The sequence below is a fragment of the Apiospora phragmitis genome (assembly GCF_038363925.1).
Source record: "Apiospora phragmitis strain CBS 135458 chromosome Unknown utg000014l:1.0-1827420.0:1.0-1829600.0, whole genome shotgun sequence".
Taxonomy (NCBI): domain Eukaryota; kingdom Fungi; phylum Ascomycota; class Sordariomycetes; order Amphisphaeriales; family Apiosporaceae; genus Apiospora; species Apiospora phragmitis.
In genome coordinates this window covers 1,074,326-1,095,285 of record NW_027117414.1, presented here as the reverse complement: position 1 = coordinate 1,095,285, position 20,960 = coordinate 1,074,326, and the positions used below count along the sequence as shown (strand labels likewise).

The window sequence follows — 20,960 nt, the reverse complement described above, 5'->3', positions numbered from 1 at the left end:
TCGTTTCGTCGTGTAGAAAAAGAGAAATGTATAAGGACAAACGCCATAATCAAACGCAGGTTGATATTCCATCCAACGCCATGCCCTCTTCGGGGACCCTTTCCGCAAAAACAAAACGCCAAATAGTCCACACAGCAGCTGGTTATAATACTGCGTAGACGGAAACAACGAGAATTTTATAGGATTTCCTTGAGCTGCGCCTTTTGTTGGGCAGTTAAGCTCGTGGGGAATTTGACGTTGTACTTGATGATGAAGTTGCCCCGCTCACCGGGCTTCTTGGAGATGGGCATGCCTTGGTTGGGGTACGTGTCCGAACTGCCGGGCTGCGTAGGTCCGGATTTTTCAACAGTAATCTGTCGGCCATCGATCGTCGTAACCAGACGTTTCCAGCCAGTCAAAGCTTCCTTGAGACTAAGGTCAACGGTGTGAGTCAAGTCGTCGCCATCACGAGCATAGAGAGGGTGAGTTTTCTAGATTTTGTGTTAGTAAGCGTACTCCATCCAGCATGATTGTAAAGCACATTAGGAGCTGTCAGGGGCTCTTACCTCTTCCACGATAAAGTGAAGATCTTGCTTGCCGCCCTCCTCTTGGTCGCCAACGCCCTTGAACTTGATTTTGCTGCCCTTCTTCAGACCAGGCTTGATGGGCACCTCGAGGACCTGGTCACTAGTGGTCCGTTTGCCGCTGTCATCGAAGGTCTTGCGCTTGATCTTCATCTTCTTGGTCACGCCGTTGTAAAGCTCCTCCAGGGTCAGCGGCAATGCGCGCTCCACTGTAGTCACCTCGGGCGTGGCCTCACGTGCGCTACTCCGGAAGCCATCCTGGGGAAAACCGCCACGCATGCGACTTGAGCGGCCACCCCCTCCTCGTGGCATGCCGCCCAAGATATCAGCAAAGTCATCATCGTCGAAACCACCGCCTCCGCCGCCGCCAGCACTGCGCATGAATTCGGCAAAGATGTTGTTCGGGTTGCTGAAGTTGAAGCCGGGACCGCCGCCACCTCCGTTGGTGCTGAAGTGGTAGGTTCTGGTGCCACCACCACCTCCGCCGGGCATACCGCCAAAGTTGAAGTTCTCAAAACCACCGGGCATGCCACCACCACCTGCCCCGGCGAAGGGATTCTCTCCAGACGGAGGTGCTGATCCACCACCGCGTAAGAGAAACTCGAGGCCATACTGATCGTAGACTTGGCGCTTCTCGGGGTCGGAAAGAATCTCATAGGCTTGGGAGCATTCTTTGAACTTCTCGCCAGCGGCCGGGTTGTCCTTGTTCTTGTCGGGATGCCATTTCAGCGCGGCCTTTCTGTTAAGAGAATGTTGTTAGTACTTGCTTGCAAAAGGCAATTGAGCTCAATTATTGCGAAAGTGATGCTAGGTAACTCGACGGCAGCCTTTGCAGACAGGAGCGGGAGTACGCAACAAGACAAGAGATCCATCCATCTTGGCCCGTTCCAAGGTGGGGAACGGCTAGATGCCGAGACGAGGGGTGAAGAACAATATGATGGCGAAGTGAACTTACCGATATCCCTTCTTGATTTCGTCTTGTGAGGCGTCGGGTTTGACGCCCAGCTGGTCGTAGAGTTTTGTCTCTTTCACCATGGTGTCGGTGTGAGTGGTTGAGGTGAGGGAGTGCTAAGCAATGGATGTGTAGGTGCGTATGGGGTACAGTATTGATATATGAGGTTTGTGGCGAGTCGTTTGGTTGCAAAGTGAAGTGCAAAAGGGAAAGCTTCTGCAAGGAACGAATGACAAAAGATAGAGGCAACTGCAGAAACGGAAGCTTCTTCCTGTAAATCGGGATTGCTTGACCGCAACAGAAAAAGAGAATCAAGTTGCAGAAATCCAATGAAGCAGCTCGGGGATCTTGGGAATAAGGTGTTGAGTTGACCCAATGACCTGAAGCTTGGCTCGTGCTAGGCCCCCCGGTGTCCCCAGTTAAGGGTGGGATAGAAGGTTCTGGTCAGGCGTTGCTTCAATTCGCCAGCAGTGGCGCCCAATGTGGTTCCGGTACGGCGGTCGTCGCAGGAGGAGTGGAAGAGCACGCTTGATGGATCTGGATAGATCAGTGCATGTAGAAAGTAGTCGATCTTGCTTCTATTTTCGAGGTGTTTCTCGAAAAGTATTCGCGGTTCTGTCTCAACTCTGGCCGAATGCAGTCAAAACTCCAAAGTGCCGATTGATTGCGGGGTGATGGCTTATATCCCCGCCGTTCCTAGTCATCAAATTGGATATCTTATCGGTCTTCCTTGTCGTTCCGTTCGCAACGCTGAGGTGATATCATTATTAGTGCCGGTGCTTTCAGCATTGAAAGCCTTGCCAATCCGCCCAATAAGGCCGTATTGAGCAGAGACGTTTTCCGACAGATCGCCCTCCTTTGTTCACTCCAGGACCGTGGAAGCTTCTAGAAGCTTCCACCACATCAGCTCGTCTGGTAAGTTAGAATCCATATGTTGATCGTATGACACAAGTCGACGACATGTCTGATTCTCCGATCCCAACGGAATCTCCGGCAATGCATCTGCCCCGGAGGATTGAACGCGAACATACATGCGCCCGGTAACATATACGTCATCGTGTTCTTTCTTCTCATTCGTTATAAGTCACATTTGCTGGCGGGAGATGGTCGTATTTTGGGCATCACTATAGAATCAGCATGAATACATACCCGTTGGTCGATCATGCTAATGGTGAGGCAAGAGGACGATGAACCTCAAGGTAGTGTGCTGTTTGGACGGTGCCCCTAATGAATGGCTGGAGTCTGGACAGCCGCCCTTCCGACATATCAATATCCAATATACGCTAAACTGCGTATACAAAGGGAAACTTTCCAGCTAGGCTGTAGCGACACTTTCACGATGGCTACACAAAGGTAGGCGACTGATTGCATGCGATCGGTCAGCTGAATGGTCAAAAAAACCACGAAGTTTCTGAGTCTCAAGTTGAATTTATATCCATCATCATTGCCCGAGCGCCTTGAGAGAATTGCAGCAACTCTTGGAGGCACCCTACCACGTCGCCGTAGTTTGTAGGGCTGACTATGTAGTGACAGTTGCCAATTGCCCCATAGAAAATACAAACCACAATGGCGTCCAAAATCTGTCTCTTCCGCAATTTCCCCATCGGGCGGATGCCAAGTCAATTCCACTCCGGTGCATACTTTCCCGGTTCCCAATGCCTCATGGCCAAGCTTGCAAGCAATCTGGCCCGTGGCTTCGAACGGTCTGGAAGAGGCAGTTTGGGGTTGCAAGAGCGACTATTCATACACATTCCATTTCGCCAGGAGAGATGGAGGGATGCCGTCCAAAGTTTGGTTGATGGCTTGTCAAGGTCATATATTTGTTTCACAGCGTCCCATTTTATTCCTCCGTAATTACTAGCATAGTGGCCCCGTACGCTACTCAGCTGGTTATGTTTCCTTTTCCTCGGTTTCTCGCGCGATTGGTGATGTTAAGTTGATACATTACACTGGAGGCATTGGAGCTTCGCGTTGCTTTCTGTCGTCCTTTTCCATATTCCAACATCGCCATGTTGATGCGCGGGGCCACTCGAGCAGTGGCAGCTGCGCTGCTGCTCGGCGTTACTGTAGGCGGTGTCCCAACTATAGCACTCATTCCCAGCAGCGTCACGAGCCCCTGTCTACAGGCGCCTATGCCCTCTCCTATCAGCGACCCGATCCCGCCTGCCGGACCTTCAACTCCTCCGGCGTCGAAGAGATTATCGTGCGCTTGAAGGACAAGATCTACGATCCGGATCTGTACCGCCTATTCGAGAACACCTTCCCGAACACGTTGGATACGGCTATCAAATGGCGCGGCGCGGCAGCCAACAATACGGCAGAGGAGCTATGCTTCGTGATCACGGGTGACATTAATGCCATGTGGATCAGAGACAGCGCGGATCAGATCGCACCCTACAAGTCGGCCATGAAAAATACTACCGATGACATCGCTTCCATCTTTCGCGGCGTTCTCAACATGCAGGCGCGCTTCCTCGTCATTTCGCCATATTGCAATGCCTTCCATCCTCCACCCGAGAGCGGCATGACGGTGGAGATCAATAACCACCCGTACTCAGTAACACCGCCCTACGATAAGAATCTCGTGTTTACTTGCAACTTCGAGCTGGACGACTTCGCTGCCTTCCTGCAGATTGGCCACGACTACTACACGGCCACGGGCGATGTGGACTTCTTTGGCAAGTTCCAGTGGATATATGCGATACAGTCTATAATGTCGGCTTCTAAAGCCTTGAAACAGCCCACTTATGGCCCGGACGGCGAGTGGGTCGTGCCGGAGTATACATTTCAAAGCCAGACTATGACGGGGTCGGGCACTCTGGGCAATCACGGCATCGGTAATCCGGTCAATTACACGGGCCTGCTACGTTCGCCTTTCCGGCCCAGCGACGACGCCGCCACCTACGACTTCAGCATCCCTGCCAACATGATGATGGCCGTATACCTCGAGTCCAACGCCAACATCATGGAGAGGCTGCCAAATGCGCCTGCGGGCTTGGCAACGGAGATGCGCGACATGGCTTCGGAAATCCGCGAGGCCATCAAGACGTGGGCACCGTGAAGGCCCCGAGCGGGAAGAGGGTCTTTGCATACGAGGTGGATGGCTACGGCGGGCAGAATCTGATGGACGATGCGAATGTGCCTTCACTCCTATCGGCACCCTTCCTGGGGTATCTGGACAAGAACGACGAGATTTACCAGAATACGCGGAGTCTCATTCTGAGTCGGTCGAATCCGTTCTGGTGCCAGGGGCCCGTCATCAGCGGAATCGGCAGTCCCCATGTGCAGCCAGGAGCCACGTGGCCCATGTCCGTGATCATGAGGATTATGACGACGGACGATGATATCGAGATTAGGACGAACATGAAGATGATATTGTCGAGCACCGCTGGGCTGGGGCTGATACACGAGAGCATCAATGCCTTCGACGCTAAGAAGTGGTCCAGGCAATGGTAGGCAACATCAGGTTTATATCACAACAGAACCGCGCTAATTATGAAATGATTAGGTTTACTTGGGCCAATGGACTCTTTGGGCAGATGATACTAGATATTGAAGCTCGAAAACCCGAGCTGTTGAAAGAGAGCTACCAACCGTTCAGATACATGGCTGCCGTCTGAAGCTAGAGCTAAAGAGATGGCGAGATGTGATTGCTCAAGTACTTGGAGGACAAAACCTCACAGCAATGCAGATTATTGATACCGATTCCGCCACTGGCGAAATGCTGATGGGTTTCCACCCACTGCACCGGTTGGCTGTTAAAACTCATTCACCATCAATACTGAAAAATCGGTGGCGCCGGAATTGCAAATTCAGGGGCTCTTCAGAACCGAACAGCAAAAATGCGTTATTCACCAGTCACGTGAAATATCATCGAACCCTCCCAAGTCAAGAGATCCTTCATCTGAAAAAAGGAGGTATTTGGCAGCTGCGCCTGGGAAAGCCGGTATAGGTTTACACGGAGAACGGAAGGATGCCAAGCTACGCTCAACTGGGTATGCGCGGTTGCAGTCCAGCAGGACTCTACACTCATGGACAAAGAAAGCAAGGGCGCTCGAAGATGACCATGGAGGAGAAGAGTTTTGCTTTCTGATTGTTTTTTCAAGATGGCACAGGAACTTGCTACTGTGCTCTAGTCATCATATTGGCAACGAATGTGTCTGCATGGCCGCGAGCCATACCCCACAGTGGGAGAGGTTCTGGACGGAGAGGATGACTTCAAGTTTGAGCATGAGTAAGGCAGAACGTTTGAGGCAACGAGGTTTCAGCATTACAAGTCTATTGGGCGGTGGGCGATTCAAGGCAGTATAGGGATCGTGTCAGCACCAATCGACACTCACACGACCAATGAGTCATGGTATTGTATCTGACGAAATACTCAGGAGTCAGCTAGCCTATATTCCTGGTTTCACCCACTCATGAATACAACAGTCTCTCGCGGCTTCTAATGTAAATGGAAGCCAATATCCCAAACTTGAACTTCCCCTCGCGGGATCCAAGAAAACGTTTAGAGCCTCCAAGAACTTACAAGTCCGCCAAGATTAATTTATAGCCTATCCCCTTCTCTCTACTCTTGTATTCGCCCTTTGCTACTGAGAAGGGCCTTGTCGTGGTTGCTGTGAATGAAGCTGTGGAGGTGCCGGCGCCGGCATGAGCCGTTCCACCATGGACGGGTTGGCGACACTGGTAGGTGCCGGGTTCTGAGAAGGGTTCTGAGAAGGGCGAGGAGGAGGGCGAGGAGCAGGGCCAGAGACCACCGCGCAAGCAAACCCCACGCCGTAGCCCATCACGCGCCCCTCGCGTCTAGCTCGGGCCGGCGAGCTGTTATCCTCGTGGGGCAGCAACAGATCAACCCACGACGGCAGTATGTCTGGATTGCACGGCCAACACTCCCAGCGGATGCCCAAGAGCTTCCAGTGGGCATGGTGGATTTGCATGACAAAGCCCATCAGCTGCCGGGCGTAGTCCCACTGATGCTCGAAACCGACTAATGTAGAAATTCCCGCAAACGTTAGCAGAGGGTAACAATATGCAGACGGGTATAAGCCTCTGAACGAGGCAGCTGTGCTCGTCCATTCCTTAGGGAGGGGGAGGGGGACGGAGGGACGGAGAAATGGAACAACAAAACTTGTTCATGATTTACAAAAAGGGGTAGAGTGCCGCAAGACTTACGCCACACCTTCGAGATAGCTCGCCCCAGGACTTCACGGGTGATGCAGCCGGATCCCAGGAACAAACCTACCAGCCGGTTCAGCTGAACGGGCTGCATGGCATCGTAGTAAGGCCATGTAGCCGACATTACCATGATCCAATCAATTACTAACTCCTTACGCTGGGTCACTAGCTTTTGAGCTTTACACGCCGAGTCAGCTATGATCCGAGCAGGTTTCACCATTACCTCTTCACGCCGAGAACAATTGGAGGAAGGTGGAAGGCTGCTTACCGTCATCAAATGGCATCCTATGCAGCGATTCAAAAATGAACTGATGGAGAACTTCGGCCACCTGTTGTGGAGTGTGCAGAGGGTTGCCTTGGTTGTCCGTCTTTAGCATCCCGCTGACCAAGGACCATACGTCAAATCTCGGACGGAGAGTGGCCTGGGGCCTGGCGCTGCCTGCGGATGAAGGCGGCGGCGGCGGCATTGATCCAGGAGGTGCCGCCGCTAGGTGTTGCATTCGGCCACCACCCGCAGTAGGGCTGGCGGAAGGGGGCGGCTGTGTCGGAGGACGTGGCATGATATTCTGCTGGTTCGAAGGAGTCGGCCCGGCCACCATGTTGAAACTGCCCGGAGGACACTGCATGTTCGGATATGGACCTTGTCCCGAGCTGGGCGCCAGACGTTCCGTTTTCCTGGGCTTCGGTGCTTTGGGCATAGGAGCTCTCTCGTGTGCCCTTGCTGGGGTTCCCCGGAAGTTTGTTGAGTGGACGGGCTTTTCTGTTCTACTTAGGTTCAAGTGAGAATAGCACTCATCGCAACTGACGCCGTATAAAGCTCTACTACCGGTGTTTGACTGGGGCGGTGGTGTTGCTGCCGCTGCTGCTGTTGGGCTACCGACAAAGGAGTCGTTTCTAACGATAATGGCTGCGCGTTTGTTGTACGACAGAACAACCAAGGTATACCAGGTAGACCTTGGAGGCGTATTGATTTATTCACTCTTGGAGTTGGAAAACAAAATGCTCGCACCTCAGGGCCTCTACAAACTAGGTTTCCGCGAAGCCTGGGTCGATGGATCACGAACCGCCACATCTTGGTGTATCTTTCTCCGGATGTACCTGTGCGCTCTCACCTAGAACAACATATTGCTACGGCTCGTCGCCAAAAGAACCAGGGGGGTTTTCACTCTAATGCCACGTCAAGATTGCGGCCTCTTGGTCTCCCGATGTAGAACACACCATGCTCCCATTCCCGTCGCAATTGGGAAAACCAAAGGACCTCATCGAGAATGAATTCCGTGTTAATTGCGCATCACCAGGACGTAACAGGGTTAATGAGCACGTATCTATCATCATGTGCCGAAGTAAACAACTCACTCACTCGTTGGCATCGATCATTCAGAAAACGACGGGGCTGTCATGTTGTTGCTTTGCAGCATACCAATGGTGCATGGCATTACTGCTAAATCCGTAGAGCGTAGCTGCTTGATTGATATGGGATTTTGATCTCGAATACCGAACAACAGTAGGGCTCTGAGCAGATCGAGTGGAAAGAATTTGTGCAAAGACTGCGTTTGGGTCGTGTTGCGTCCCCAGTAATGAAGCGAAGACTAGTCATGGGATTGGATTTCTACGTTGACCATTCCAGTTGAAACATTGGGCTGAAGCTGAGAGAGATTGCAACTCAGCCATACGTTCGGTGTTTGATTCTGTTTTATGTACTTGAATCGCCGGGGCACCTGACCTCTTTTCCATGCCAGCCCAATATACCAAGTCATATAAAACAGCCTAAGATGCTAGATAAATCGGTAGTCGACTCACGATACTGGATGTTGGTGTATCACTAATCTCGTTTGCATCTGCGTCCTTGGGAAGGATTGGGCTTGCTTAGGCTGTAAAGGGCATAGGGTGATTGTTTGGGAACCGAATGCCCCTGAGACCTGTCAGACGACATCTCTCTCAGTCCAATCAGCAAAGAGGGGAGGGGGAGGGGGGGACCAATGCAACAAGCCATCTTAAGTTCATGTGTGGTCCCTTTCCAAGCAGCCCCTGATCCAATGTTCCTTCCTATAATAGACACAGCTAAGGGTGGCCCCCAGTCATTCCTCTGTGAATAATCAAAACTATAAAGTTCAGGCGTCAGTCAGCACATCAACACCAACAGATATGTGTTGTTTCCCCAAGGATTTTGCGGTTCAGCCTGACTTGGATGACGAGGATTCTGGGAAAAAACACAAAAAGACGAAAATGTCTTCTTCAAGTAACAGGGGCTTCATGTTCCTCGGATACCTCCTGACAGCAGCATCCTCTGCCCTCGCGCAGCTCCAGAATCCCATCCGGGTGCAGTCAGCGATCGTACTGGGCAATATCACGAGCGACAACTTCCCCAATGCCTACCGGGATGCCGGGTGGGAGTCGCAGATCGGCGGCCACTGGCTCAAGTTCTACGCCGACACTCTGACCTGCGACGACGGTCCCGCGGGCCCCTGCCACGGCTTCGCGTCCAACACGCTCGTGGCCGCCACCGATGATCCCGTCGTCAACCACGACATCGGCAACCCGGGCCCCGGCAACAACCCGGGCGGCCTCTGCGTGCCCGTCACCGAGAACACGCGGCCCCAGTTCTCGGCTATCATCAGCACCGGCATCAACACGGGCATCGCCTGGTACCACTCCGTCGGCCCCGCCACGGCCGACGACATCAACGGCGCTGTCGTCAACTCGGGCGTCGCTACCATCATTTGGAACGGAGACGGCAGCATGCCGAGCTGCGAGATGTCGGCGTAAGTGTCATACCTGACCTGCTTATCCAAATTCGTGAACCCCAGAAGTTTTGTCTGACAGAATATGCTTGTCGTCCAGTCCCATGTGGGATTCCACAGAGCCTGTGTGGGGAGATAAGGGCGTTTGGGTGAGTTTTCTCCGTCGGAAAATGAACGGTGTTGGGTATGTTGCATTATCATACTCATGACCAATTTCAGGGGCCCGGCGTGGACGGTTACGTCTATATCCTCGGCGGGCTCTCCAGCCTAGCGCCAGGTCACGAGGACCCCTATATCTGGTTGTCTCGTGTGCCGTTCGGCAACTTCTGGGACGTCAATGCCTATCAGTACTGGAATGGAACAGCAGTAAGTAGTATCTATTCCCCCGGCCGGTATCAATTTGGGTTAGAGGGGAAATAGACTCTGGGTAGCTGACAACAGGTATCTCTTAGTGGGACAGCAAACGTCTTACTTATCCCAACTATAATGGTTGGGCCCCAGCCACGGTTATTACCGGTACTGCAGGGACGTTGCTTTACAGTGACTACTACAAGAACTTCATCTACGTCCAGTCAGGTTGGGGCAGTAAGTACTCTTGACGAAAACAAACTCCTCATCCCAGCAGACAGAGCGCGAAGTACTGATCTAGCCTTGTGAGCATAGATCTCGTGGCTAAGACGGCCTCGTCATTACAGGGTCCATGGTCGGACCCGGTAACCCTCTTCACATCCACGGACGGAATAATCTACGCTCCAGCGCCGCAGACGCACTACGACACCAGCGGCAAGACGATGGTAATTGACTACTCTGTATTCTCGCCTATATATATGAAATCTGTGAAAGTAGTAGGTGTCTGATATTCCCTTTTTGTATTGGTGTATGGGTCACTCGGCTGACGAGTATTTGCTGCAGACTTTCGAATAAACTCCAGCGGTAAACTTGGAATCACAAGGCATCTTTCTAAAGCGAAATATGATAGGGATGTAACTTATATCGTCCAAGCACAACATCTCTTAACGAATAATGTAATTGTTACTTTACAAAGTCGCGCAGCCCCTTATCGCAGTGTTCAAAAAATACCAGACATCGTACATATATACATACCACTATATTACCATTCTTCTCAATATGTGCCGCGTGCCCCTCTTCCTCGTCCTTGCCAATGCCCGCATTGGCCTTCTCCGCCGTCCTCTTCCGCTGGAGCACCGCATCGACGTCCGCCGGCGCGATGGAGCTATTGCGGCGGACCTCGTCGCGCTCGAGCGCGACGTAGCGGGCCGGGCGCTTGGACGCGCGGGCGTCGGGGTCGCGGCAGACGAGCACGTCGTGGTTCTCCTGGAAGAAGCGGTCGATGTCCTCGAGCGAGCGGTCGGCCGTCTCCGGGTAGAAGAGGTAGACGACGGGGATGAAGGCGAAGTTGAAGACGGCCCAGATGATGTAGAAGCGCCAGCCCAGGCTCGCGATACCGACGGGCGTGATCTCCACCACCATGAAGTTGACGATCCAGTTGGTCGCCGTGCCCAGCGCCGCGCCCTTGGTCCGCATGCTCAGGCTGTTGATCTCGGTCGGGTACAGCCACGGCACGCCCTGCCAGCCGATGCCGAAGAAGACGTAGTACAGGAAGAAGAAGGCGATGGAGGCCTTGGCCCAGCGCTGGTTGGCGACGAGGCCGATCGTCGTGTCCTCGTTGTAGCGGATGCAGATTGTGATGATCATATAGCAGAAGAACTGGCCAAAGGCGGCGTCTATCGATGTCCTGTTAGCAGGAGGGGAGATGTGTCAGGAGCCATGGATTCATGCTTACACATCATCATCTTTCTCCTTCCCCATCGCTCAACGTTGGGAATACCGATCAAGCTGAACAGCAGATAGGAGACCGAATTGCAGGCTGCAAGCAGCCTTGCGAGCTTGTTGCCCAGCCCGACCGATCGTATCAGTACAAAGGGCAGGTAATATGAGGTGACGTTGATACCGCTACAACGGAGCCAAGGCCACAAGTCAGCCTAAATTCGAATTGCCAGGTGAAAAGGGGTATGGGGCACAAAACTGACCTAAACTGTTGCATTGCCTGGGTTCCCATACCGAGGATAATGCGACGGATCGTGCTGGTACCTTCATTGGGTCCCGTCTTCCCGCGAAGCAACATGGCCCAGGGAATGTTGTTCTCCCGCTCATAGTTCGCGGCCCACTGGATATCCTTGGACTGGGTGATGATGTACGGGTCATCCACATCTAGGGCCTCAAGGTCGGCCAGGATGATGTCGGCTTCTTGGATACGGCCCTTGGCAATGAGCCATCTAACGAGGTTAAGTCAGTCAGTAATCCAGGGCCGGATGTGGCTGCCCTCCTTGGGCATGTTTATGTAAACTTACCGAGGGCTCTCGGGTAGCCATGGCACAGTAGCCCAAAGGACGAAGATGAAGATGAACTGGATAGCCAGGGGAAGGCGCCACGCAATAGAGCCCGAGGCGTAGGACAGCCCAAAGGTGACCCAGTTGCCTTAACAACGTTGCGATTAGCAATCGTCCCTTCATGATCTACCCGAACGAAGATGGACTAGACTTACTCAGCATGAAGCCAAAGATGTTCATGATCATCTCGATGATGACGAGCTTGCCGCGCCAGCTGGCCTTGGACGTCTCTCCCTGCCAGACGGGAGCCGTGGACGTGTTGATGCCGTTGCCAATACCGGCGACGATGCGCCCGACGATCATCTGTGCCATGCCGAAGGCGGCGATCTGCAGAATGGCGCCCGCGGCCATGATGGTGGTGCCCAGCATGATGGTCCGCTTGCGTCCCAGGCACTCGCCTATATACATAGTCGACAGCGCGCCGAAGAAACAGCCCACGTCATAGATGGCCGTCACCGTGGACTGCAGCTTCTCGTTGTCCGCGATGCCCAGCAGGTTCAGGAAGTCCGGCGTTACGATGACGCCGCCGAAGACACCCTGGTCATATCTTGATAGAGAGAGAGAGAGAGAGGTCAGCAACTATACATTCTTCGGCCATATTTCATGGCAAGTTTGCCTTACCCGAAGAGTGTCATGTCCGTCGCGCATGCGACGGTGACCCAGAAGGTGAGCCATGCTCCCTTCAAGCCAAAGTATGGCTGTTTGGTCTTCACTTTCATCTTTGTTTGTTGAATCGCGTCCAGTTCTTTCCGGTATGGTGGCCCAAGCAGTTGCTCTTGTCATTTACCACATAGATCTGTCCCTTTTGAGTTTCGAGGCGTATGTACGTGTATTATATATATATATAACGGAGTGAATCGGGGCAGCACATTAGACTCGTACGGGCAAAAGCGTGAACCATCCGATAGCTTTTCCCAAGACGACGGCTCTTAATAAATAGGCTCCGTTTAGATCATCGGCGTAATTTTCGCCTCAATGATCGCTCCTGTAGAGCCGATTCGTGATTCGTCAATGGCATTGGCACCCGTTTGGCCCGGCATCTCAAGTTCTCAACGCCAGACCCCGCAGACCGACCTGACTCTCCTAGTGAGTGTCATGAGGCGTCCAGTTGAAGCTGGGACATTTGCCCCGGCCCCCGGATACCCCAGATATGACGTTTAGTCTTCTGCCAATCGTCCAAGAATCCAGGCCACGCGAGGATGCGTAGTGGGAGTATCCATGTCCAAGTGCCCCATCTCGGCATAGCTACCCATACAATAAGCTTAGGAGCCGGCATATCAGCGTTCCAGGTTGCCAAGTTGTGGCACGACAGTATGTTGGGTGCGGTACTGTTATGCTGTGGCACATAGTGGTATAGCGGTCAGAATGATCATCATCTGCAGCAGCGACATCGTTCGGGGTTCCCGGTGTCCGTCTGCGGTGAATCTTTCGGGCATTTGTTAGTTGAGACTCAACTTTCCGTAGGTAAATAGTCTTGGCTAGACTTTTCTCCTTCCTTTTTCTTTTGGCGTGTAATAGAGCGGTGTCTTCGTCTGATCATTTTATGTACCACATGGGATGACAGCCACTATTCTCTACATGTCAAGTGATGCAGAACATATGAATATTGGTTCACAGCACAATGCGCCGGCACAATTGAGAGCTCTACCGGGTACAGGATTTTGTTGAAATCCACTTGACCCTTTTCCAAGGCTGTCAATCATCACGCTGATCACTGTAAGCTACATAGTTAGCCCAAAGTAAAAAGCCTGGGGAGGCATTCGAGGATCGTCGCATAGATGATGGCATTGTTATCATGTACTAGCAAGAGCCCACTATAGGATCCCGAGGCTTGGGTAGTCTATGTGAACCAAAGCCCCCGGACAGCGGAGAAGCCGCACGCCTACGGTACCTACCGCAAACGTAATATCGCACTAAGAGCTATGTTTCTTCAGGAAAGATGTTGTCTTCAATATGTATTCATTCATAAAGCGTGGAGTACAAGGACCGTTAAGCAGTCCTCCGCACTCTGGATGCCGTCTATAGTCATTCACACTCGGACTGCTAATCATGTATCCGTAACACCAGCGCACCAAAAGCAGTAAAACCCAAGACATAGGTATAATCGGTTGGGCCCAACCAGAAATCCCAGTTCCTATAGTTCTCATACAAGCCCATTCCCGCTGGCCCCTTTCCTATCCTCTGCGCTTTGGGTCATGATTGTATCCTTCCGATGCAATCCTTTTTCATTGCATGTTTTTCGCAAAGCCCCCGGTATCCAAAGACTATCCTTCTTAGTGCAAGGTACGGTCGTAGTTCCCAGCAGGGAACTGCACGGGCCTTGTTACCTCGTCAAAATCGCTGACCGAAGGAGGAGCATAGAGCCTAGGGCCGCCTGCATCCGAGCCGCCATATGATGAAGCGTATGGGTCGTTGTGCGGCGAGCTGCTATGCGCGAGACGGCCGCCGTCGGCAAATGGATTGTCGAGTTGCGGCGCGGCAGTGGAGCTTGTGTGGGGGCGGTATTCGGTCTCGCTGTCGAACATGGGTCGGCTGCTGTACGAGTCGGCGTTGTAGGGGGTGTGGGAGCTGCCGAGGTGGTCGCCATCGTGGTCGTCCATGTTCACAGGTGCGTATGCTTCCTCGTCATGGGGGGCCATCGAGAAAGCAGCTTTGTCGGGATCGATGTTTTGCGCTCGCTTACCAACCTTGTCGTAGCCGGGCAGGTTGCCGTTGAAGTTGTAGTACTGCACAGTGTAGAGGCTCACGACGGTAGTGCCGATCCAGAATAGACTGTAGGGATTGTTAGTATGGCTGCGCTGACCTTGCTCAGGGGCTGAATCCGAACGTACATCTCGAAAAAAGCTATGCCGACAATGGCTTTGCTGACTTTGCATTGATTCCCACACGAGTTGGCCGTGTTGTAAGCAGCTTGACTGGCGAAGGCCGAGAGCCAGAAAATGGCGAAGACGCCGTCGACGATAGCCATGGCGTGAGGTTGGGCCAGTTTTCTCGACCTTTCCCAGCGCGGAGTCATAACCAAGTAGATCCAGGCCAGTACAGAAACAAAGCACTGTGGAGGAGTCGCTGTGTCAGTAATCGGGGTTCGCGCGTGGATTCGAGATGGCGGGACGTACCAGACCGAATGGCCAGCCATTGTTGCCGTTGATGAGTGCCTTGTCGTCCTTGAATAGAATAATCTCTAATACGAAGATGACAAATCCGAAGAGGACCTGCATACTATGAAGACCCAGCTTGACGCCGGGGACGTAGTCGGCGTCCCATTCCAGGCTTTCGAATATGGCCATTGCGGGTAGCCGCTGAGAAGATCCAGACGCGATGCTGTACAAGGACGTTTGTAGCTTTCGATAGTGCGGGGGGTTCCAATCAGGGTTCGAGGTCCAAGGTAAGACAGAAAGGGGTTTTCCAAATCGGCGCTCGGATCGAGAACTGCTAACGAATACCAGAGAGTTGGTCTGAACAAGCGAGGGAAAAGATTATGCCGACCAAAGAAGCTGCGGTCTTTTTAGGGGTGCAGAGAGGACCGTTGTTGATTGACGATACGAGACGTTGGGCTGTTGACTAAAGGCGGAGCCTCGTTTCAATGTTTGGTCTGGTCCGTCCTCAGAAGCTGAAACCCTTCTTTTATTAGAATCGAGGCAGCACTGTTGCGGTCGAGTCGAGGTCGAGAAATCACCACCAGTGGAAAGACGTAGCGATCTGGATGTGTAGGAGGGTAAGAAATGCAAGCGCTGTTGATGTTGTATGAAAAACCGAGGTTGTAATGCGTTGTTGAGTACTAAGTATGTAGTATGTGTATGTATTATGTGGAAATCAATATGCAAATCAAGGCAGCATCAATCTTCGTGTTCAGTGTTCGGCGCATATTTCAACTCTTTACGGAGCACTGGAGCTCTCTCCGAGTCGCATCAGCATCAGCCTCCCACTCTCTCTGTCTCTCTACCCTCCCTCCCTCTCTGCTCTGTCCGACGCGCGTTTTGCACCAGCTACAACAAACTCAGCCCTGCTATGGCAGAGGAATCCACGACTTGGTTGCTTGGCTGTTACCCAGGGTCCCATTCTTTATCCGCCTAAAGTCTCCGTCACTCCAATGCCGCTGCGCCATAAAACTAGATTCGTCCAATCACTGCCCGGGAACAGCGACCGCCTGGACGCCAGGCGCGGCTGAGCCATACTTCAGTGGCTACAGTGGCTAGAGAGAGGCAATAGTTTGCTACGGCTATTGATTGGCTTTGTTCTCTTTTTGCTTACCTGGCTCAGGCCGACTCTTATCTTTTGGGTGGTTGATGCCGCGGTTCTCGACCAGATGCTCATATTGACTGCACTTGCTGACCAAGGAAGGATCTTGAGAACTGTACAGGTAGGTATCGTAGGTTAATGTCGATCATGGTTGGGATGCAAGCCGGTACTGTTTGCTCCAGTTTCTCTCTCTGACGTGACGTATTGCCTTCGCGAGGCTGTGCGTTGACGTATGCCTTGCCCACTAGACCGATTCCGGGGTAAAGCACATCACGTCTGGGATTGTCGGAAGAAACGCAACCCAGATCTCCTTGATCTGCGTGATATATACACCTTGCCCAACCAGAACCCCTCCGCCTTTCGCAACCCACCGACAGCGTGATCCGAATTGGTTCCATATTCGAGGGTGGCCGGCACTGACAATCCTAGGAGAGTTCATCTCTACCAACAACCGGGCTTGCCCGCGCCGTTATCGGCTTATCCCGTTGGGGATGGCGGCGTCCAGTCTCCACTTGCCGAAAGGTGTGCGGTGTGCTCGCAATCAACAAATGCCGTTTTAGTCATGATGAGTGATTATCTTGATCCAAGATAGCCAGCCGTACTTTCATCCTCTCAACCATATCTTTCTGCACCAGGAAACGAGAGCAAGGGAGGGCCACAGCAGCTCAAGGTGATTCGACGAGCGTTGCATCGGCCTGAGGAAGCTGACTAGAGCAACAACGGTCTCTCAGACTTTCTGGATCACGTGGAAGAAACAGCAGCCTTGAGCGAGGAGTATAACAATGCACGGCAATAACGCGGAGGAGAGTCAGCCCTCCATTGTGGTGACCACCCCAGGCGGGCGCAACGAGAGGACACCTCTTCTGCAGAATGCCATTCCTGCCGAGCAACCGCAGGAACCGAGCGGTGATGACGAACAGGCCGCCGTTGTGGAGGAGGTCACTGGTGCCAAGCTTTGGCTCATCCTGTGTAGTGGTTGGGTTGGTGTCTTCCTCGGCGCCATTGATGCTTCCATCATTGCCACTTTGTCGGCCCCTATCTCGAGCGAGTTCAAGTCTTTGAGCTTGATGTCCTGGCTGGCGACTGCCTACCTGATCGCCAACGCAGCCTGCCAGCCGATTTCAGGCCGACTTACCGACATATTCGGTCGCGGCCCCGGCCTCGTCTTCAGCAACCTATTCTTTGCTGCTGGAAATCTCATCTGTGGGCTTGCCAAAGACGAGACTGTTATGATACTTGGGCGTGTTGTTGCAGGTATTGGAGGAGGTGGCCTAATGACAATATCGACATTCCTTGCTACGGATTTGGTTCCGCTCCGGAAGCGCGGAATCATCCAAGGAGTGGGCAATATTGCCTACGGCTCTGGCGCCATGCTTGGGGGTGTATTTGGCGGCCTTGTCAACGATTATTCGAGCTGGGGGTGGCGATTGGCCTTCCTCCTCCAAGTGCCGCCGGTCCTGGTATCTGCATGTCTCGTTGCCTACCTCGTGCGAGTTCCCCCAAGATTTCCCAGAAATCATACCTAGCACGCATTGACTTTGTCGGCGCTTTCCTGATCATAGTCTTCCTGGTTCTTCTCCTCCTAGGACTCAACGCTGGAGGGAATCTAGTGCCATGGGTACATCCATTACCACTAACGACCATACCTTTGTCACTTGTCGCGTTGGTTGGTTTCATTATCTGGGAGTCGCGGGTAGCCCAGCCCGTCATACCTGTGCGACTGCTCCTGCGTCGCACAGTCTTTACGGCTTGTATAACGAACTTGGTGTGCACCATGGGCAATATGATGGCTTTGTTTTTCGTGCCACTATACCTCCAGGCTCGCGGCGGTTCAGCCACATCAGCCGGTCTGGTCATTCTGTTTGCACCCATTGGTATCTGCTTCTCCTCTGTCGGCAGTGGCTACGTGATGAAGAAGACCGGCCGCTATGTCGCCCTCGGCATTCTAGCCGTCTCCCTGCAGACTGCACATGTCATCATCCTGACTACTACCAACGATACTACCCCCAAGTGGCAGCTCATGCTATCATTCTTACTACTCGGCTCGGGATACGGCGCCATGCTTACTGTCACGCTCCTGGCATGCCTGGCAGCAGTAGATCACTCCCAGCAGGCCGTGATCACAGCGGCCACGTACGGCTTCAGGTCTGTGGGGGGCACGGTAGGTATCACCATCGCGTCGACTGTCTACCAGAATGTGCTCAAGACACGGCTATGGGATAGATTCGGGGGCCTGCCCGATGCGGCTGCAGAGATCCCGCGTATACGCGACGATCTCGATGAGCTCAAGCACCTGCCCGAGGGCTGGGATGCGGGTGCTGTGATATCGGTCTTCATGGAGGCGTTTTGCAGTGTCTGGCTCACCATGCTTGGCCTGGTGCTGTTGGGGCTGGTCTGTGTGAGCCTGATGAAGCAGCATACCCTGCATTCGACGCTCTCGCGCAATGAGAGGTCGTGATGCCGTGATAGGGGTCGGTGAGCGCCAATCCACTCCGTTGCGGGGCTACTAACCCCCGGCCACCGGCCCTGATGTGGCTCTCTGGGTGTACTATAGACAAGGGTATACATGGTCTTTTAGTGTTATCAACGTAGCTAGCTATCTCTGCCCTTTAGCGCCGCAGAATGCGGACTGCCAATTACCTGCATACATCTGGTACGACAGAGGCTCTATCTATGCTACTCGCTCCAGAAAAGTACCTCTCTACCCCTGCCTCCCATTGCCGACGTGATTGTCCTCTAGAAGGAAACTAGAAATATTCCATGCATGGTGTATAGGAGGGTGGTACTGCATGATGATACGACTACAGTCATATGATATGATATATACTGCTTTCCCGCTACTACCACTTGCATGTGCCTGAATATACGAGGAAGAACGATAGAGTTATGATGCAAGTAAGGTGGTATCCGTCACTATCAATATCGTATCTCGAAAGTCCCCGCGAAGGCCCCCCATTTCGGCATTGAGTTCCCAAACGGGGAGCTCCTAGCGCCCTACTGCCCCGTCCACGCACTCACGGATGTTATTATTACTAGAGTTATCACCTAAGCATCTCGGCGAGAGCATTCCCACACGCCTGCATACAGACCCAAGTTACAGCGCATCGGGGGAGCCATCTCCATTGCGACGCCACTAACTATGCAATGTCCTTTGGCTGTTTCAATATATGTATGCACTTATTGGTTTATATACAGTACGTACTAGGTTTCTTCTAGGCCCGGCCCATGCTTCTGGCGATTTGACAGCAATTCTGGGGCGGTACTTCCGGTGTACTTCCATACGGAGGGGGGCTCCGTTAGGCGCCGCTGCAGCTACATACATACGCCATACATACTCCACGTCCTTTCTTCTTCGTGATCTGGCTTGGCGTGCATGATGGTTGCTCTTCTAGAGACCTTCTGGATTTGGGTAATATGCGGCTTTGTCAGAGATCAGACGAAATAAAGATGTAAACAGTCTGTCTTACACAGCATAGTATTGGCTTACAGGCCGACGCGGGGATCATGTGCCTCGCTGCGAATCACAGCAGCTGGAGATCGGCACTAGAACTGCCGTATGGAGACAATCCGAAAGCCGGCCGGGGATGCATCTCTCTTGCCTTAAGGCTGTCGACGTAGTGTTACCGCAAGCCCGCAAGCAGCCGAATCTTGGTGGCGGGAGGACGCTGTTGTGGTACAGTTGCTATTGGCAATGCTACCTAGCTATCAGTCAACACTACCCTGACGTTCATGGTTTTCTGGAACGGAAGGTCCTTCGATCGCGATAATGTACAAGGCCTCTGGTCTAATATTAATCTTGCCGCTGATGATACATTGGTGGTGAGTTTCCATGCAGAGAGAACGCGCTCCTAGCTAGACTACGGCATTGTCATTATTAAGTCCGCTACCGAACTCTTAGGCAGAGAAAGATTAAAGCGTGCCCCCTGAGAGGCCGGCAAGATATCAATGTAGCCAACATTTATCAGGTCATGACTGGATGCGGCTCGTTGGGAGGCTGAGTACCCTCCAGCAACACACCCGTAGCGAAGCCACGGGGAAACAACTGAAGCACGCGTACCCGGAGTATGCTCATCAGACTTTTTCGGTGAAGCGTCCCTAATCAGAAAGGTCGGAGGCAATCTTCGAGTACGTGTCACACAGTGACACATCTCGTGCCTAGTACTCAAGGAACGATTCGGACCGGGGACGGAGCTTTGAAACCCCCAGTCTCTACGATGTTGGGTTATTTTCAAATGAACTGCGTATAGTTCAAGGAATGGAACGCGAGTCGGCGAATGGGGATGTTTGTATAACTCCAATTTGATAGTAGAAAGGGGTTACGTTGGCTTATTAATCACTCCACGCACTGTTGAGGAGGGTTTCCTTGGATGACGTATCTATCTGTCGGACCCTGAAGTCGGAGGACGAAATTAGCTGGACAATGCGATATTCCTGGATTAATGCTTATAGGAATCATGGGGACGTCTTCAACGGACATGCTGTTTTGGTCCATGGTGGAAATTCTGTATGTGGTGAATCGCAATGTCATGTTAGTTCTGAACTTGGCCAATCTTGTGTCTCGCTCACAGAAAAGAGGATTTCAGGGGCTCCGGTGGACGAAGCATGTTTAGGGGTCGATGGTTGGTTTCTAATAGGCTCCCACCAAGAATGGTTGAACACATATGCCAAGCCTTCCAACCCCTTTTCCTGTTTTGTTGATGTTTTGGTGGCCCAGGGGTTTCTATCCTGGGTGTCAACCCATACGAAGACACAAGACATCAATAGAGGTTTTTAATGAGCGTGCACCAAGATACCTCTGTAGCTTTTACAGCATGCAAGGCCATCAGCTTGAAGGTGCCAAACGGGTTCAAGGAATCAACCATAGAGGTTCGCGGGTCAT

General features: G+C 52.6%; 9 protein-coding genes across 9 annotated transcripts; 4 read left to right on the top strand and 5 right to left on the bottom strand.

The window, feature by feature from the left end:
• Positions 1–176: 176 nt before the first annotated feature.
• On the bottom strand, positions 177–1,598 carry PG994_014962 (dnaj heat shock family protein; the record flags this gene model as incomplete). The annotated part of the gene is made up of 3 exons (XM_066866371.1): positions 177–470; positions 546–1,302; positions 1,519–1,598. The coding sequence occupies 3 exons, from the start codon at positions 1,596–1,598 to the stop codon at positions 177–179; spliced, it is 1,131 nt and encodes a 376-aa protein (XP_066708047.1).
• A 1,483-nt stretch (positions 1,599–3,081) lies between these two features.
• On the top strand, positions 3,082–4,576 carry PG994_014961 (uncharacterized protein; the record flags this gene model as incomplete). Its single annotated transcript, XM_066866370.1, has 2 exons — positions 3,082–3,218; positions 3,550–4,576. 2 exons carry the CDS (start codon positions 3,082–3,084, stop codon positions 4,574–4,576), a joined length of 1,164 nt encoding a protein of 387 aa, XP_066708046.1.
• A 62-nt stretch (positions 4,577–4,638) lies between these two features.
• Positions 4,639–5,135, top strand: PG994_014960 (uncharacterized protein; the record flags this gene model as incomplete). Its single annotated transcript, XM_066866369.1, has 2 exons — positions 4,639–4,967; positions 5,024–5,135. The coding sequence occupies 2 exons, from the start codon at positions 4,639–4,641 to the stop codon at positions 5,133–5,135; spliced, it is 441 nt and encodes a 146-aa protein (XP_066708045.1).
• A 969-nt stretch (positions 5,136–6,104) lies between these two features.
• PG994_014959 (uncharacterized protein) lies at positions 6,105–6,814 on the bottom strand (the record flags this gene model as incomplete). The annotated part of the gene is made up of 2 exons (XM_066866368.1): positions 6,105–6,502; positions 6,688–6,814. 2 exons carry the CDS (start codon positions 6,812–6,814, stop codon positions 6,105–6,107), a joined length of 525 nt encoding a protein of 174 aa, XP_066708044.1.
• Positions 6,815–6,917: 103 nt separating this feature from the next.
• On the bottom strand, positions 6,918–7,316 carry PG994_014958 (uncharacterized protein; the record flags this gene model as incomplete). The annotated part of the gene is made up of 1 exon (XM_066866367.1): positions 6,918–7,316. One exon carries the CDS (start codon positions 7,314–7,316, stop codon positions 6,918–6,920), a length of 399 nt encoding a protein of 132 aa, XP_066708043.1.
• Positions 7,317–8,916: 1,600 nt separating this feature from the next.
• Positions 8,917–10,233, top strand: PG994_014957 (uncharacterized protein; the record flags this gene model as incomplete). The annotated part of the gene is made up of 5 exons (XM_066866366.1): positions 8,917–9,452; positions 9,532–9,580; positions 9,651–9,797; positions 9,884–10,016; positions 10,127–10,233. The coding sequence occupies 5 exons, from the start codon at positions 8,917–8,919 to the stop codon at positions 10,231–10,233; spliced, it is 972 nt and encodes a 323-aa protein (XP_066708042.1).
• Positions 10,234–10,463: 230 nt separating this feature from the next.
• Positions 10,464–12,561, bottom strand: PG994_014956 (uncharacterized protein; the record flags this gene model as incomplete). Its single annotated transcript, XM_066866365.1, has 7 exons — positions 10,464–10,487; positions 10,536–11,176; positions 11,236–11,405; positions 11,483–11,728; positions 11,804–11,930; positions 11,998–12,389; positions 12,464–12,561. 7 exons carry the CDS (start codon positions 12,559–12,561, stop codon positions 10,464–10,466), a joined length of 1,698 nt encoding a protein of 565 aa, XP_066708041.1.
• Positions 12,562–14,115: 1,554 nt separating this feature from the next.
• On the bottom strand, positions 14,116–15,129 carry PG994_014955 (uncharacterized protein; the record flags this gene model as incomplete). The annotated part of the gene is made up of 3 exons (XM_066866364.1): positions 14,116–14,614; positions 14,674–14,894; positions 14,959–15,129. The coding sequence occupies 3 exons, from the start codon at positions 15,127–15,129 to the stop codon at positions 14,116–14,118; spliced, it is 891 nt and encodes a 296-aa protein (XP_066708040.1).
• A 1,734-nt stretch (positions 15,130–16,863) lies between these two features.
• Positions 16,864–18,539, top strand: PG994_014954 (uncharacterized protein; the record flags this gene model as incomplete). Its single annotated transcript, XM_066866363.1, has 2 exons — positions 16,864–17,541; positions 17,586–18,539. The coding sequence occupies 2 exons, from the start codon at positions 16,864–16,866 to the stop codon at positions 18,537–18,539; spliced, it is 1,632 nt and encodes a 543-aa protein (XP_066708039.1).
• Positions 18,540–20,960: the final 2,421 nt, after the last annotated feature.